The sequence below is a fragment of the Pleurodeles waltl genome, chromosome 6, assembly GCF_031143425.1.
Source record: "Pleurodeles waltl isolate 20211129_DDA chromosome 6, aPleWal1.hap1.20221129, whole genome shotgun sequence".
NCBI lineage: Eukaryota > Metazoa > Chordata > Amphibia > Caudata > Salamandridae > Pleurodeles > Pleurodeles waltl.
In genome coordinates, this window is record NC_090445.1 from 1,059,678,987 (window position 1) to 1,059,695,383 (window position 16,397).

Consider the following 16,397-nt stretch of genomic DNA (forward strand, 5'->3'; position numbering starts at 1 on the left):
ACTGAGACCAAGGTGAATGTTCAGGTGATCGCAATGGGAAGCCAAGTGCGTCAAACCGATTAAAGTTTTTATCTTGGGACTAAATCACTTTTTGGAGTTTCGGGTCTTCCAGCTTGGTAAGGCAAGACGGTGCAACTGCAGATGATCCATTGAGGTCAGATACACAGTCCTCTAGTTTTATAGAAGCCATTCATGTTGGCAAAAAAAACTCCGAGCTTGACAGTTTTGCAGGATAAATTTCCCTCATCGCCCCAACCCAAACTGTTACTTTTGGACTTAACTACGTTGTTGGTTTTCAGAATTGAACAAAGGGACAAGGCTGGATGGAGACTGTGGCCAGGCAGGACTCCACAAGACCAGATGCGTTTACCGCAGAGTCCAGCTGAACCATTTTCCAGCGTGTGCTCTTCCTGGCCACCTATGCAACCCATAAGTGCTCATGGCAGGTTTCTAGGCACAAAGACCTCACTCCAGCCAGGGCTCCTTCTGGATTCATTTCTCAGTGGTCAGCCTGAATTTCTTGGAGTCAGGAGTTCTGTTTTTTTGTGTCTCTAAATCGGAGAACTGGAGGCAATCACTTTTCCATTTGGAGAGTGTTCCTGTGTACCAGCAGATATCATGGACTCTTCATTGTCTAGCCTTGTCTCCTTGCTTTACTTTTCCTTTCCATTCCCAGGAATGTTTTAAGGAGTTGATGGTGAGGTGCCATTCTTATACTGTGGAGAACTCCCTACAATGAGCGCTGCCTACTTTGTTGCAAAGTTCCCACCTCCCTTTTCCGCACTTCTCTCTGAGTTTACTGCAGACCTTCCCAGAGCTCTTCAAACAGGATTACCCCAGCCATCTGCCACCTGGCTAGGTATGGCCCTTCACCTAGCTGCTACTTGGTGGAGCCGAGGTACCTTCTACTCTGTCAACACTGGAACTGGTTTTCCCTCCTGCTTTAGATGAAGCCTGAAAAGTCTAGGGAAGCTCTGGCATTAGTTTCGGACAGCCCTATTTGGCATTTCTAAGTCAATGGAAGAACTGTAGAGGCTGCTCTTTGCTCTGCCCTCTAGTTCTGTCCCCTTCCCTGGTGACTAGTCATTAGTATGTGACTAATAGTTGATGGCACCCCTGCCTTTTTGTTGACAGCAGCAAAGTAATTGTCTTCCAGGTGGAGGGTCATTGCGAAGTAAGCCAAAAAATTTTTATTCTTTAGGCGTGACTTAAGTAATTTAAATAGGTGTAGCAAATGCACAGTGCATGTTTGAGGGGGAAAGCACATATTTGTACTACTGTTTAGCAGTGGCGTAGTGCACAGTCATAAGGCCAGCAAAACCAGATAGGTTAAAGTGAGGGGACAAGGACATACATAATGTTCTTTCTTACAGTAGCCATCTATACTCTGACTCCAAGTCTTGCATCCAAGGACCCCTAGATTCTCTGTGAAAATGTATTTCAATAATTACCATCAATTCTTCTTTAGCTCTCACTTCAGTTGTTTTTCATATTCCTGTCTCTTTTTAAGACAAAATAATATAGACTTGAATTGTTTATCTGTGTTAATAAAGACCCCATGATGGATTTAGATGCTGCCTTTCTTCAGTTGACCTCTAATGTGAACTGAGAGACTAACTCCTGTGGAGCTGTGGAGCTCCTTGTTTGCCATTGAAGGACAGTGTTATTTGGATCGGTGGGGATGGGGAGTGATATGTGAATGAACCCGATTTCTTTCATATTTTCTTTTACCAGAGAGTCAGTCAGCAATTCTACTTCTTTTTATAATAAAACCATTGTGAGAAATTGGGTTGTTGTTTGACTGGGGTATAAGCAGCCACATTCTTGTCAGGGTAAGGCACAAGCACACCCAAATTAACCTGAGCAGTCAGGCTTAACGTGAAGGCAAGGTGTAAAGTATTTGTGCAACACTTCAAACAATAAAATAGTGAAAATACCACACACAAAGTGTCAGATTCCAGGTTAGAAACAAAGAACTTAACTTACTAAGTAAAACAAGACCAAAACAATACAAATACAATAAGTAGAACTTGAGTTGTAATTTTTTTAAGAATAAACCGTAAAATAGCACTTAGAAGCTAGAAGTGCCTACCGGGGATATCTGGTCACACCAAACTGGTACAGAGTCAAAAGTTCAGGCCAACCACAATGGAGTGCGGGCTGGCTACAGAGACCCAGTTGGGACTGCTGAACCAAAGTACATTCAATCCTGGTGGCAGAGTGTTGTGTGGATCCAAAACAAAGATTCGTGGCCCAGCCAAGGAGATGCATTGGTTCCGAGATGTGGCGAGGCTGCAGTGTGAGGTCCTGTTGTGTTGTTGAGGATCCGGTCGACTGAGCTTGCGACGCGAAGGCTGGCGTCAGTGATGCATTGCACAGCTGACTCGATAGTCGGTTCTGATGAGTGCTGAGGCTGCAATGCAGAACCGGTACGGTGTTGTGGAGGCTGCCTTCGAGGGATATGAGGAGCGGGCCCAATGGAAAGTGTTGTAAACTGACAGTTCTGAATGTGATGTGCCGGTCCCAAGATGCAGGGAGCAACGGATATACAAATCTGTTGCATCAGCTCTGAACATCCCAGTAGTGGTGAGGCTCTGGCTCTGTTCCACACAGTATTGTTGATGCATCGGATTTGCTCCTGCAGCAGAGGATGTGCGGGTTCCGCTGGAACAAACACTTAAGACCCACTTCCAAGGTTTCAGGACTGAGGTGGCACCACTTGGCAGGACAGACTCAGACTAGCCGCTGGAGTCACTCTGGATCGTGGGTTAAAGAGTTGCAGGTCAGTCCTTCTCACTCCCAGGCAGGAGGGCAGCAGGCCAACACAGCAAAGCAGGAGTCCAGCAGAGTGGCAGTCCTTCAGCAGCATAGCAGTCCTCCTTCCTGGCAGAGTATTCACAGGTCCAGAAGTGTATTGGAGTGGTGGTGTCTGAGGTCCAGTTCTTATACCCACTTGTGCCTTTGATGTGGGGGAGACTTCAAAGACCTGGCTTAGAAGTGCATAGTTGTCTCGCCCGGACTCCATACTAACTATAGGGGGTATGCAGCCCTTTGTGTGGGGACAGGGCACACTATTCAGGTGTAGACAAGTCTGTGTCCAGCTTCTTCCTCCCATTCTGCCCAGCATGGCCCATCAAGACACAGTTGGCCCATCAAGTCATACCTTCGCTCCCATTTGTAGCTGTGTAGACAGAATATGCAAAGCCCAACTGCCAGCTACACTCAGTCAGATGACCAGAGACAGACTGCAGACATAAAATGGCTAAGGCAAGAAAATGCGAACTTTCGAAAAGTGGCATTTTCAGAATTGCAGTTTAAAATCAAAGTTCACCATAAGTTTTAAATTGTGATTCCAGAAACACCAAACGTGACAGGGATATCTCTTCCTGTTTAGAAATTACGCTTATAAAGTGTAATAGGGCAATTCCTTTGTTATCCAATGGAAGAGATAGGCCTTGCAATAGTGAAAAACAATTTAAGGGTTTTTCACTACCAGGTCATGTACAACTTAAAAGTACATTTCCAGCCTTTTTAATACACTGAATCCTCCTCTTGGAGCTGTCCAGGGCCTACCCCAGCAGAGACTTACATGTATTAAGGAGCATTGGCCAAGCCAGTACGTTTCACATATGTCAGCATCTAATGTCTTTGCCAGTGTTCTTTTAGCCATGTTGTACAGCATGCCTGAAAGTAAAAAAACATAAAGTATTGTGATGTGGTAAATGCTGGCAGTATCATGACTCTTCTCTTTTCTTTCGCCGAATTCGCACAGCATCTGTGCTGCAGTACTACATGGGTAAAAAATATTGATGGAGAAAAAAAGCAATGTTATTTGGCAATGTTAATTTTTTTGTCAGAGTAGGGGCAAGCAAAGTGAGACAGGGCAAGAGGTTTGGCACACTAATAACAAATGTAGACCTCCATGGGCAGCTGGTGTCCTTGTGTAAAGTAACTTGTGCTCATGTAAAGCATTCCAATACCTTTGGATGATGTTCGGGCTTTATAATCCTGGAATTTAAAAAGGAAATACAAATGGGAAAAGCAAGCTCGGGAAGAGGGGATCTGTGTAATGGCATTGTTGCTTCATGGCAAGGGGTTATCTTTAATGGGAGGATTGATTTTGACCAACTTCATTCACATTTCCGTGACATACATCTTTCCAACAACAGGCTCCGAGTTCTCTGCTCTCTGGGAGCAGACTACGTTTGCTTGATAACCCTCAGGGCTCCCCTCCCTCTTTGCCCTGTAGTAACCTTTACCAGGTGGTTGGAGGGCAGCTGAATGTGTCTGTGTGTACATTTTAGTAACTGGTGCTCATGTAAAGCGCTCCAATTCTTTTGGGTGGTATTCGTGCTATATAAAAGTTGAATTAAAAAAATTGGGAAAAGTAGGCTTGGGAGAGGAGAGGGTCTGTGTAAGGGCATTGTTGCTTCATGGCAAGGTTTTGCTTTTAATGAAACAAGTTTGCTGCCATGAAGACTACTTTTTTGTTTTTCTGAAAATGGTCTTTCTTCATGAAGACTGCGTGTTGTTAACGTCACACCTGAATGTGACGGACAGCAACAATAGCGGGAAATGCATAGAGAAGCACACTAGTGAGAGCTGCATAAAAACCATGGGGGTTTAAAGTTCGAAAAAGTATACCGAATCCTATTGCGTGAACAAGTCTCTGATGTGTGTGGCTGTTCTTTTTATTAAAGTAAACTGGATTACTGTCTAGGAATGCGAGGGAGGAGACCGTCCATAATCATGTGCATTTTTATGGAGTATTTTGAGAACAAAATGGTTTCCTTTTCTTTCTCCTATTCACATTTTTCTGCACACCAATACAAATTTTCTTTCATAAAAAGAGATGATACCCATATTCATGTGAAGTTTTAAAATGATTAAAGCGCAGTTCTGAACACAAGGCAAGCCAACGATATTGCAAACAGTGAAGGGGCCAAAAGCAAACGCGTGTTAGAAAGTAATCTTAGTATCTGCTCTGACAAAGTGTGTGCTTTATTTCCATCAGCCAGCAACAAGTAAAAAACATGCCAAGGGCACCTAGCACAGCTGCTAAATGGCTGCCCCCTTTTGATACGTGACACATCAGCTAAGTGGAGCCTTCTCACCCCCAGGGAATTCTGTGTATAACCAGCTGCACTTCGCATTTTTGTTCCATCGGACTCCTGAAGCAAAGTGCTTGTAGCTGAAAAGCAAGTGGAAGTGTCACACGGGCATGAGAGCAGTGTTCATCGGTCACTTCGAGCAAGCAGGGTGGCACAGTGTAAGTGAGTGAGAGTGCGCACATGTGCACAGGCACATACAGATATGCACACACATGCAGGGATGCACACACACAAATAGACAAAAATGCACTACCTCCGACAGTTACAGGACATATCTTGGAAGTTTTATATTTACTTCCTGCGCTTTTGTGTGACACCTAGGAACCTCAGGCTTTAGGAGAGGCTCAGAAAATACCTTCTTGTCATGGTGGCAGGTGTGGGGGGTGCTAAGAGGAGGGGGGTGTAAAGCAGCACAAGTGAGCCGAAGGAGGGTAGGACAAGTGCAAGGGAAGAAATTGCAATTTGGTGTTTCTTTCGGTGCCATCTTTTTGTTCAGCATAGCTGATATATGCCTACCTAGGGGAAGCAACAAGGTTTTATCCAGGGAGAGGGTGCAAGACTGCAGGGAGGAAAGAGAGGTCATGAAAATACACTTGTATCGAGTTCTTGTTTGTAAATGTGAAACAAACCAAAAATCCTGCAGCGTAATTAACTAGTGGAAGGACACTGGCCAGTAGTCAGTGGCCAGTGATCGGAAGCTGTACTTGGTCCATGCTCCACAGCAGGTAAGGACAGCAAAGAAGCAAGAAGGGAACAAAGTGAAAGTGGATGATGTGCTGGGGAATCAGAAGCAAGGAATTTCGAGCAACGTTGGAATAAGCCAATAGTAAGTTCAGGTAAGTAAGAGGCCGGTACTAAGCCCCTTTTAAGAATGATTTGCCAGTGCTAAGTTTAAAGGAGAGAGCACAAGCACTTTAGTACTGTTTAGCAGTAGTAAAGTGTACAGAGTCCTAAGGCCAGCAAAAAACAATTTAGCAAAAAGGGGGAAGAGGACAACCAAAAGCCTGGGGATGACCGTGCAAAAAGGGCCATTTCCAACACCCATCTTGACAGCGCAGCTGTCAAACAGACCTGTTATCTCTATTAAAACTAAATTGGGCTTTTGTCACTTTCTGTCATTGACTGTTTTGACCTGCCTCTCTCCACATTGGGCATGAGGCTTTGTCAAACAGAAGGAACAATTCTTTCATCTAATGCTACTTGCAATTGAGTTGTATTGTTTCACCGTCAATGGAGTGCTTGCAGTGAACGTCAGGAAGGATTATTTGACAGTCATTGGCTTCTCTTTCAGTTCATTCCATTGATATACCCACCTCATCCACACACCCCTCTTGTGCCCAGTCCTTTTAAGTTTGCGTCCTTCCTCTAACCCGTGTGTCCCACACTTTAATTTCTCCCACCTACCGTCCCTCTTATTCCCCATTGTCTCTTGCCCTCATTTCCTGCCCTTCAGCTTCCCCTTAGTGCCCTTCCTGCACCTTCCCATTGGTGCAACTGGAACTGTCAAGTTTGAACGCTGCCTTGCATTAAGAAGTTCTCGTCTCGTTTTTCTGCCAATGGTTCCTTGGCAAATTCTTCCTCTTTTCTTTCTAGGGAACTAAAACTGATATAGGACTATAATAAAGGCCCCCTTGCCTTCCAACATTTGTTTGAAATAGAAGCAAAAAACAGGGCTACATTGAAGCCAAAGGTGTTTTCAGCATAGACGGATATTACTTTCATATATTTCTCTGTCTTTATTGTGCTTACACTCCATATGATAGCACATTAAACCCCCACTTCCTGGCTTTGCAAATGCTTGTTAATTTTTCAGCGCCTTTTTTCTATATTATAAAATATATGAAAAGGAAAGATTTCAGTATGCATGTAAGCATTTATATAGTCATTCTGTTTAATTTGACAGAGAGAAAAACCTTTCTCAAAGTGTTGTGGGATCCTGCACTAGGGAAGAGATATTCATAGTTTGTGAATTATTCTCATGATGGAGATTGCTCTTAATCAGAGCATTACCTTCAAACATGCTTACCTTTTGGAGATGGTGCGTAGGCATTCCCTGTAGGGCAGTGCACGACGCTTCCCTCGCCCCACTCAAATGTCGCCACTGTAGTCCAGCGAGAGAGACAGTCGCAGTTATGCAGCACAGGAAGGGTCTCAGACCACTGACTTACTGAATTGCTTGACCACCCCTGGGTGCAAGGATATGGCAAGATGGGATACATGGTGTCCAGCAGCAACCTGTGTTTGCAGCAGGAATTTACCTTCCTGACGATTAAAGGCTCCATCTACATGACGTGACACGACGTGGTTTGGCAGACCCTGATTGAACCATCGGACTCCTGAGTCATTCCTCTAGACTGTATAGCCCCTGCAGTGAAGCCATCCTGCTACAACGCCTTCTTCCCCAAGGCAGCCTATGCTCTTTCTTTATCAAAAGTGAGCCGGATATTTGACTAGATTGGAAGTGTGTGGGGACGGGTACACCTATAATCCTAGGTATTGAAGGTGTTTTGAATACTATGGTGATAAAATCATTGAAAAGGGCATTAAGGCTAGCAAGGTGACCCCCACAGAAGAGCGTGCATGTTTGGTGGGAGGAAGCTTGAGAAGAGTCCCTAATATAAGTCGGTTAAGCAGTATCAAGAGGAAAGATATGAAGGGGCCTCAAGAAGTGCTGCTTGTGAACTGTTGGGGTAAGAGATGGCAGCCTCTGAGTCATCACCTCAAGCTTCATCTATTCATCTATCAGAGGCCAGGGAGCCCCAAAAGGTAGGATCAGACACTGGCAAGATAAATGGCTAACAGCCTGGAAAAGCACAAAAAATAACCCTCTGTGAGAGTGGAAGAGCCTTTAGGGGGACAATGCACTTAAAAGAGGAGAGAGTGATTTAAAGCATCAAACAAGACGAGGGAGTTCCCTCATCACTCAGCCATAACAAGAGTTTAATGGAGTTAACTAGACTGAAAAATTTAACAAAGCCACATATGACTAGCATGACCATGGAATGTTTTACTCTTTTCCATAGGAGATCAAATACCCTGAATAATGCAACTGAATTGGGCTCCGAACTGGACTTGGAGTGAAACCCCCACCATACCCGGGCACACGAGCTCTGAGGCTTTGCTGGAGCAATTCAAATCAGATAATCTGATCTTCCGCAGTGATGAGATTTTGACAACAGCAGTATGATTAGTACATTGGAGTTTTATTCAGCTGAAGGCTCGATAAGAATAGATTTTTCCTGTTGCTATGCAAGGGGTCTTATGTGACATTCTCGCAGAAATCGAATTGTTGAAAAACATGCAACAAGTACTCCCCAAACAGGTGTCAGACTGCTTGTCTAGCCTCGAGGGAAAAATATCACAGGCAATCGATAGAATGGTAGAGATGGAGCCGTAGATTTCTTAATGTGAGCATAAGCTGGCCCATGCTTCTGGGACTATGCATCACATTAAAAAGCAGTTAGAGGCATTAAGAATTAAGCTGGAGGAGTTAGAAAGTCACTCCTGAAGGTCTAACCTTAGAAACATCGGTATACCCGAACATAAAGAGGATGCTGAGAGCCCTATAATTTATGTGAATAATTTGATTAAGAAATATGTCCCCCCTTACTATTCGCAGGACTTGACAGTTGTGCAAGCGTATCATGTGACTGCTCAAGCTTCAGGTGACTCCAAATGTGCTTGTACGCTGTTGATAAAATTTGCTGATTTTTTTTTGGGTTAAAGAGAGATGTTCTTAAGGAAGGCAATCCATGAGAAAACATTCAAAGGGAACAATAAACTATTCATCCAAATTATTTTTGACTGTAGGCGAAAGGACTTCAAGGCTTTGCTTCCAGCGTTTTGTCAGGTCGGGGTACAGGCTAACATAATTCACCCGGCCAAGTTGAAATTTTTACATAAAGGCCTAAAAACTCCGGAAATAGCTGTTGTTTTCAAACAATACTTCTTGATTCGGAGATTCCCTTCCAAACAAGAATTGCCTTGCCATAATCTCAGTCACTACTCTTTTAAAGAGGTAGCTTTCCCTGAAGGACTCAATATGTTAGTAACACCTTGCTATTTAAACTAATGTTTTACATACATTAGACCTACAGCAAATTGTTCCATTTGAAAGTTGTATTTTCAAATGTGCAATGCCTGTTATGTAAATATATCTATGTAAATTGAAGACTTTACATGTAATACATGCTTGAATGGTCACATCGGTAATTCCTAGTTACTCACCTAGACCTGTATAACTCAAAGTTAAACCTGCAAGATTTGTATTGCTCGACTACCACTGCATGAGTACCCAGGCAACTGAATGCTGGCCAGCTGCACACATCTAATGCAATTTGATGGTCTAAGCGCAAGTGACCCTCTGATCTGTTCCCAAGTGTTTAACTCCCTTAGTTTTACATAACCCTTATCTTCAGATGTTTAAACATGCAAAGCCAGAAAGCCTATGTTGCTTGCCCATTACATGGTTATGCCACTGTAAACATTAGACCTTGGCCGTACTTGATTGGAACATAAATACAATTATACCAGTTCAGTTCATGATGTTTATGCAGGGCTAAATTCTCAAAGTCTATCCTTTGTCGAATCTATTGCTGTTTTGAAAATATGAAGGCAGAAAAACTTTGTGCTTCTTTGTAAGAAGGAACATTTCTTGTCCTTGTGTTTAGGAAGAAAAATTAGAAGGTGACAATCGATATTTCTGTGAAAGCTGTCAGAGTAAACAGAATGCAACCCGAAAAATTCGACTACTCAGTCTGCCACCCACACTTAACCTACAACTCATGCGGTTTGTTTTTGACAGGTAAGCTACGCTACGCGTTTTCATTTAGAGGAATACATACCTTATAATACTGTATGCTTCCTTTTATTTTTGTCATGGATACAAATATGTTGCCTTAGTCTTTTTGGTTTTGTACCATTAAGAGGATCTCTACCACATTTAAGATCAACATGTCTGATTCAAAAATGTAAAAAAAAAATGATTTTTGGTGTCTTTAGAACCTGCTTTTCTTGGTACCTTGCCAATATGGTACTGTTGCATACCAAATAAATACTTTGTTAATGACCTCCATTCACAATCACACAGTCGCATAGATTAGGACCTTCATGTGATTAAAAAGTGTTGTAAAACATGCCTGGATCTTCTTTCTGACAATCACGAGGTTGGTTAGATTGTTATTGCTCCACTCTCAATCTGCCCTTCAAAAGAATTATATACACAACATTCGGTTACTATTCTGCAAAAAGGTCAATAAGGTTTCTTTTTTTAGTCAGATCATCCTGCTTTGTTAAGAAAATAAAATCTACTCCTTTGTCTCATTTTACATCCTCAAAGTATAATAGTCACTTCCTCTTAGCTGAAAGTCACATTTTTTCAGAATAGATGTGAACATATCCAGTACATACCTAGTTTGGTGCAGATGGGGCAGCATTGTTGAGCCTCTAGCTACTGTGATCACACCATGCCAATCCTTGTTGATGTTAGTCATGTCTTTGACTGTGAATGGTATAGTTTGAGTGTTCACACCATGCTTTTTGTGTAGGGAATGATGCAGACAGAGAGCACACTTTACTTACCTTCTGCCAGTGTGTGAGCATGTACAGGGTTTACCTTAGCCTTAGATGATCACCACATCTGTTCTTATTTTGTGGGTGTATAATAATTGTTTACATGGTTGTCTACAAATCTTAATGTAATGCCCTTCTGCTTCCAGTCCTTTCTCTCCATGCCCCTGTGTTTGTAACATTGTTTATCACAGGAGCTTTGCTTTAAGGCAGGGTTCTTCAACTGATCCTGGAGGAGAAAGGGGGTGGTGGTGGTCTTTAGCCAAAAGAAGCATTATGCTGATAACAAGGGCTTTGTTTTAAGATGAAAATAAATGAGCTTCAGTAAACTGCTCTGCAGTGGGCCATCACTTAAATGTTTTGTCATTTATATCCAAGCTGGAAGTATATGTCAAAAGGGAAAGGACTTTAAATACTCTTCAAACCACCCACCCCTACTTCTAATAATCACTCTGTGAGTACTTTCACCAGTTAGTAAGACCTGCCTAACCAGAATAGTATGTTTGGCTTCATGTTTTTAATTTGCATTTTTAAAACAGTAACAGAACCTAACTGCTGTGTTTTAAATATGTTTAGGCATTAAAAAGTTTGAAGATCACTGCCTTAGGGTGTGGTGGGTGAGATAGGCTGTAGATTGTATTCATTAAAACTGCACTGGTAAACGTTTTCTCCAGCTAAAGAATTTGAAGAAGACGTTGCCTCTGATGACAGCTCTCAAGTACCCAAACTGAAGCTAGTAAAACTTGAACTGGACTGGAAAACTGAGCAGTATTTTGCTTAATAGTTTTACTAATACATGAGATTATTTTCTTACATCCTTTGTGCACTGTAGAGATGATTCTTGCAGCATTTAGTGTTCCTCATCTTCTAGCTTTGACTGTATAAGATAGTTTATCTTGCTGAGTGGTGGACTAGCTTAATTTCTCAAAGAGGATTTTACAAAAGGGCATGCACCATTTTTCTGAATGTGAAAATGTATTAACTTAGCAATTTTGCCCTCATAACAGAATCAACATTATGAGAGACGTTTCCTTATAGGTTGACAGCCCCACATTTACGCACAGTCAAAGAAACAACAAGAGTCAAAGCAGATTTAGAATTTCGAAAGGACCGTCTCACAAGAAAGACACTTTCTTAGGCGTTCTCTTTAAGCTTAAAGCTACTGTAACACCAGTGGTTTCATCTGAGTACGCATGATGGCCTTCAGCCTCCTGGATCAAAACAAAAAGCAGCAACATTTTGCTATCAACCCAAGGAAGGTGGTTGTGAAAAAATAAATGATTGACGCTTGTGTTTTTTTCATATTTTGTTCCATTAATAACTGATAGGAAGTAATTAAGTAGAAGGACAGATATGATGTTGAAACTCATCTTCTGTTTAAATGAACTGTGCTTTTTTCATTTTTCCTTTGCTTTGAGTGCTGTATCCAAGCTGTTGGAAACAGGAAAAAAAGCTAATGTGTTCTGTTTGGAAGTGCTGTTTATGAGTATGGAACACATTTTTCGTGACATTTTCTTTTTCCACAACGTCTACAACAAGCACTTTTTTTCTTTATGTATTATGTGCTGCTTGAATTCCAAAGTAGAAAAACTGTTGGTTAAATGTTCGACCTCTTCAACTTCAAAAATGTTTTTTTTCATTTAAACTTCCATTAGATTCTTTGTTCTTCTCTATAGAGGAAATAATGTATGAAATTACACTAAACTTAGTATTAAAGTAGAACTTTACCTAAGGAGTGCGTTTGCTTAGGTTGGTCTAAATTCAACCAGTAGATTTTGTTAAATTAGCCTTAAAAATGAAAATGTATTGGTCGCCTTCAAAGGCTTATCAAGACCAGTAGCCCAATGGTGGTCTGTGAACCCAGTTTCACAGACAAATCACTAGTCCAAAATAAATAAAAAATACATCTAATTGGACGCAGAACCTGTTTTGAGTTTTGCCCATTTTGGGTCTGGAAACCCAAAGCGGGTGAGCGGATCTGAAGCCTCTGATTGGTTGGCCTCAGCTGTGTGAAATCTCTGTAGTGACTGGTGCCATTACAGGATGACCGGGCCTGTCACAGGGGTTAAAATGAAGCAGTCTTAGGGGATTAAGGGGAGGTTTTGAAGGCCCACTAGCACAGGACCAGAGCCCTCATGGACCACCTGAGGCTCAGTGGAAAAAAAAGAACATTTAGCCTTTATATTTGTGAGCCCAGAAACCAAATCCTGCCTCTGTGTCTGTCACCCACAGCTTGGATTCTTGGACCCCATATTGTCCCCCCCCCCCCCCCCCCCCCCTTCAAAGATATGAGGCTTGGTCTGAGAACCCATGTACAAGTCCATTTAGGCCTAAAAGTCACTAGGGGTCTCCAAATACCCCTAAAACATAAAACATGAATAACTATATTTAAAAAAGGTTAACAATTGTTTAAAAAATAAAATAAAGGGGCCAGACCATGGCTACCAAAGGCTCTGTGCAGTGGGGGTTATCTACTTTTGATGGGTTGGTTGAAGGGTGAGGCCCTGTGGCCAATCCCATCTGCACACAGTTGAGGCCCTGGAAAGAAAAGGATGGCTGCCGGATTGGGCATGTAGCCTGGCCTTAGCCAGGCCCTATGACCAAGCCTGCCCCCCATGTCAGAAGAGATAGGAACAGCAGTGAAGGGAATAATTTCAGAGGAGGTGGATGTTGTAGATCTCGAGAAAAGCAGGAATTCATTGAAAAAACTGTAGTTGAAATTAAGTTGTGTTTAGCGTCAGGTAAAACACATTGTTTTATTTACATTTCATTTTTTGACATAAATCAATCAGTTAAGGTAACAAAACGTAAAAACACTGAAGGGTGCTAGTTAGACTCACACACCCAAATATAATCCATAAATGCAATTCAGTGTGTAATAACCCCTAAAAGCATTAAGTTGTTAAATCACAAAACCTATTCAAATGTAGAAATAGTGCCTCAATCACATTAGTCTCTTTCATAGTATTAACTCTAATGTGATATTTTATCTGAACTGTAACGCCTTTTACTGTATTTGTAACTGCATCTCTTGCATCAAGGAGGATAGCATGAGCATTGCATTTAGTGTCTAAGTTTGCCGTTGTGCGAGGTGTGGCTTTTGATTTTGGTCTTGTATTTTCAAACTGTAAAACACCGGCAGCCCTTAATGTTTCTTTTAACCACGCTAATGGATTTGTCCGCTTACAGTAAGCAATTTATTTCATTGTAGGCCTTTGAACCAGACACCAGCTGTCACAGGTTCTGTATCCTATCAGACGTCTTTTTTAGAATGTAGTCACTGTGCGTGTGTAACTAACAGCCAGGCTTTGCTGTGCGAAGTGAGTTCAAAACTGTGAAAGAAGCACAATGTTCTACATAACAGGAATAAGCGGCATCCTTCTTTGTGCAGTTAATGGGCACAATAACTGATGAATTCCAAAGAAAGTTTTGTGCTTTTACTTGCGTAACACCTTCCTATTGTCTATTGAAAGAACAAGAAAAACACAGACTAGCCCTTATAGCACCGTCTGTTGTACTTTATTTGACTTGTGGAAAAATAATGCATTCAAGACACAATGACAATAATGCATGCAATAGCGGCCAAATCAAAAGGACAGCTAAAGCCCAGCCCACTAGATGCACACAACGTTGCGAAGTTAAATAATGTCTTTTAAGTGTTGCCAGCAATTTGGTAGGTTTCAGGCAATTTTGGCAATGCATTAAGGGTGGTGTGCTACTTCATGATCAGAAAAATTATCTTTTATGCAGTGAAAAGAAGAGCACAATCTGGCATTTTATTTGACAAGCCCTCTAAGTAAAAGTGCAGTGGTGATGAGTTCTTCAATAGAAAGATGTTTGAAAGTAAACCATGATAAATAACACTACACTAGACACATCATTTAAAGAAGAATGCAATCCCAGACTCTGTAGTCTGGTCCTTTAACTAATACCCTCTCATAACAAGTGCACTGGCCCATCTTCCTAAAATAACCTTACAAAACTATGTGCAAATCACATCTTCGTGCTCGGCACAGATAGCTTTTCACTTAAAACAATCTTCATTTGGCTTTGTCAGTACCAATTTGTCTATGAAAACATGAATTGATGGAAGATATATGGATGACACCCATTAGAAAGGTGTTGTTACAGGTACATAAACTTTCTTAGGGAGAAGGCACCTAGTACATATGTGAAAAGCATCCAGTTACTGCATGGCAGACCATACATTATCTGCAGCATTGTGATCCTTTCATTTGATAGGTTAGTATATGATGTGTGAACGTGGATGATAATAATAGGGGGTAGCAGTGTGACCTTCCCATATCTATTTCTTCATTGAGCAAAGCATTTGGCATAGACAATAACACTGCATTTATTATGTTCTCTAGGCAAACTGGGCACAAGAAGAAGCTGAACACCTACATTGGCTTCCCAGAGATTCTCGACATGCAGCCTTATATGGAAAAGACAGGTAAAGAAATTAGGCCACTGTACAGCGAACACCCTGTGGACCAGAAAACGTCTTATACAAATATTTTAAATAGTTCTCAGAGTTATTCCTTATTTATAAATTAGCAGGTACCACTTAAAGCAAGTGTAGTGTACCCTTTCCTCTAATTCTATATTGATGGAAAAAGGACCAAGTAACAACATGATCCTTCGAATTTGCTTTGCATACAAGGATTACATATGCACCATATTAATATAGCTACACTCTCCCAGATTTGCTCATAAAATATGGCTTTGGTGGAGTGCACCTAGCAAGGCCTTTGCAGATTAGAAATCACAAGGCCTGATGCTCAAAACTATTGCGGGGAGGTGGTAGGTGTTTTTAGGTACAGTGGAATTCAGAAAATACATTCTAGAAAAATGTAACATGAGAAAATGAAATTAATTCACATGGAAGGGCACTAGCTACACTGTCAAACTGTTTGATATGACAGTGTGGCATCATATGTTGTGGGTATTGAAGGCCCAGTATAAATCGCTGTCCAAATTGCATTGAGTTTCCAACCTCATCTTGTGACTGCACACACTGCCTTAAAAACAGCACAGCTTACAAAACAAATGTTTGCAATGCAATGGGTCTCGCTTTTGCTTGAGTTAGAGCTATTGGTGTTGTATATTCATAACTGGACTTTTCTTGTCGCATAAATTGGTCATCCCTGGCTCATAATTTGGTCTTTTCCTGCCACATAATTCCAGTGGCCCTGCATATAACTAAAGCACTTCCATTTACCTTCTTCCCTCTATCTGCAGTCAAAAATGATAAAGTGGTCATTTAGCATCCCAGTTTAAATCTGCCATGGTATTTCCAATAGAATATAACTTTCACCACCCGACCATCAGAGTTGCTGGCTGGCTAACACGTTTCCCCAAAAAATACATAAGACAGCCACAGAGAAGTAACGAGAAAACTAAACTAGAAGGGCCACCCAAACATATTGAGTGTTCAAACAGTCATAGTGTAATAAGGATGTTAAGATGGCCTGAATCATGGTAATAATTGCACTAAGGAGAAATTAATAAAACATATACAATTATCATATAAACCAAATAAGAGCCTTTATCAGAAATACATTTTTGGCATTATATTGTAATGCTCAGAACAGCCCCTAGAGGACACCACAATGAAAATAGCATTTGTAAGAAACATGGTCATGTAACCATATAGTTAATTCCTAGAGGGTATAACCACATGAAAAGAAAATGGCAGAAAGTAATGCAGTGTAACCA

At 41.5% G+C, this 16,397-nt stretch overlaps 1 protein-coding gene across 2 annotated transcripts in view; it reads left to right on the forward strand.

Annotated features, from left to right (window-relative positions):
• The window catches only part of USP48 (ubiquitin specific peptidase 48), a 774,242-nt gene that overhangs the window by 98,635 nt on the left and 659,210 nt on the right, over window positions 1-16,397 (forward strand). For both annotated transcript variants that reach the window (XM_069240019.1, XM_069240020.1), the window contains exons 7-8: window positions 9,782-9,915; window positions 15,050-15,132. In XM_069240019.1, coding sequence (XP_069096120.1) covers window positions 9,782-9,915; window positions 15,050-15,132 — 217 coding nt within the window. The remainder of the gene's footprint in view (window positions 1-9,781; window positions 9,916-15,049; window positions 15,133-16,397) is intronic.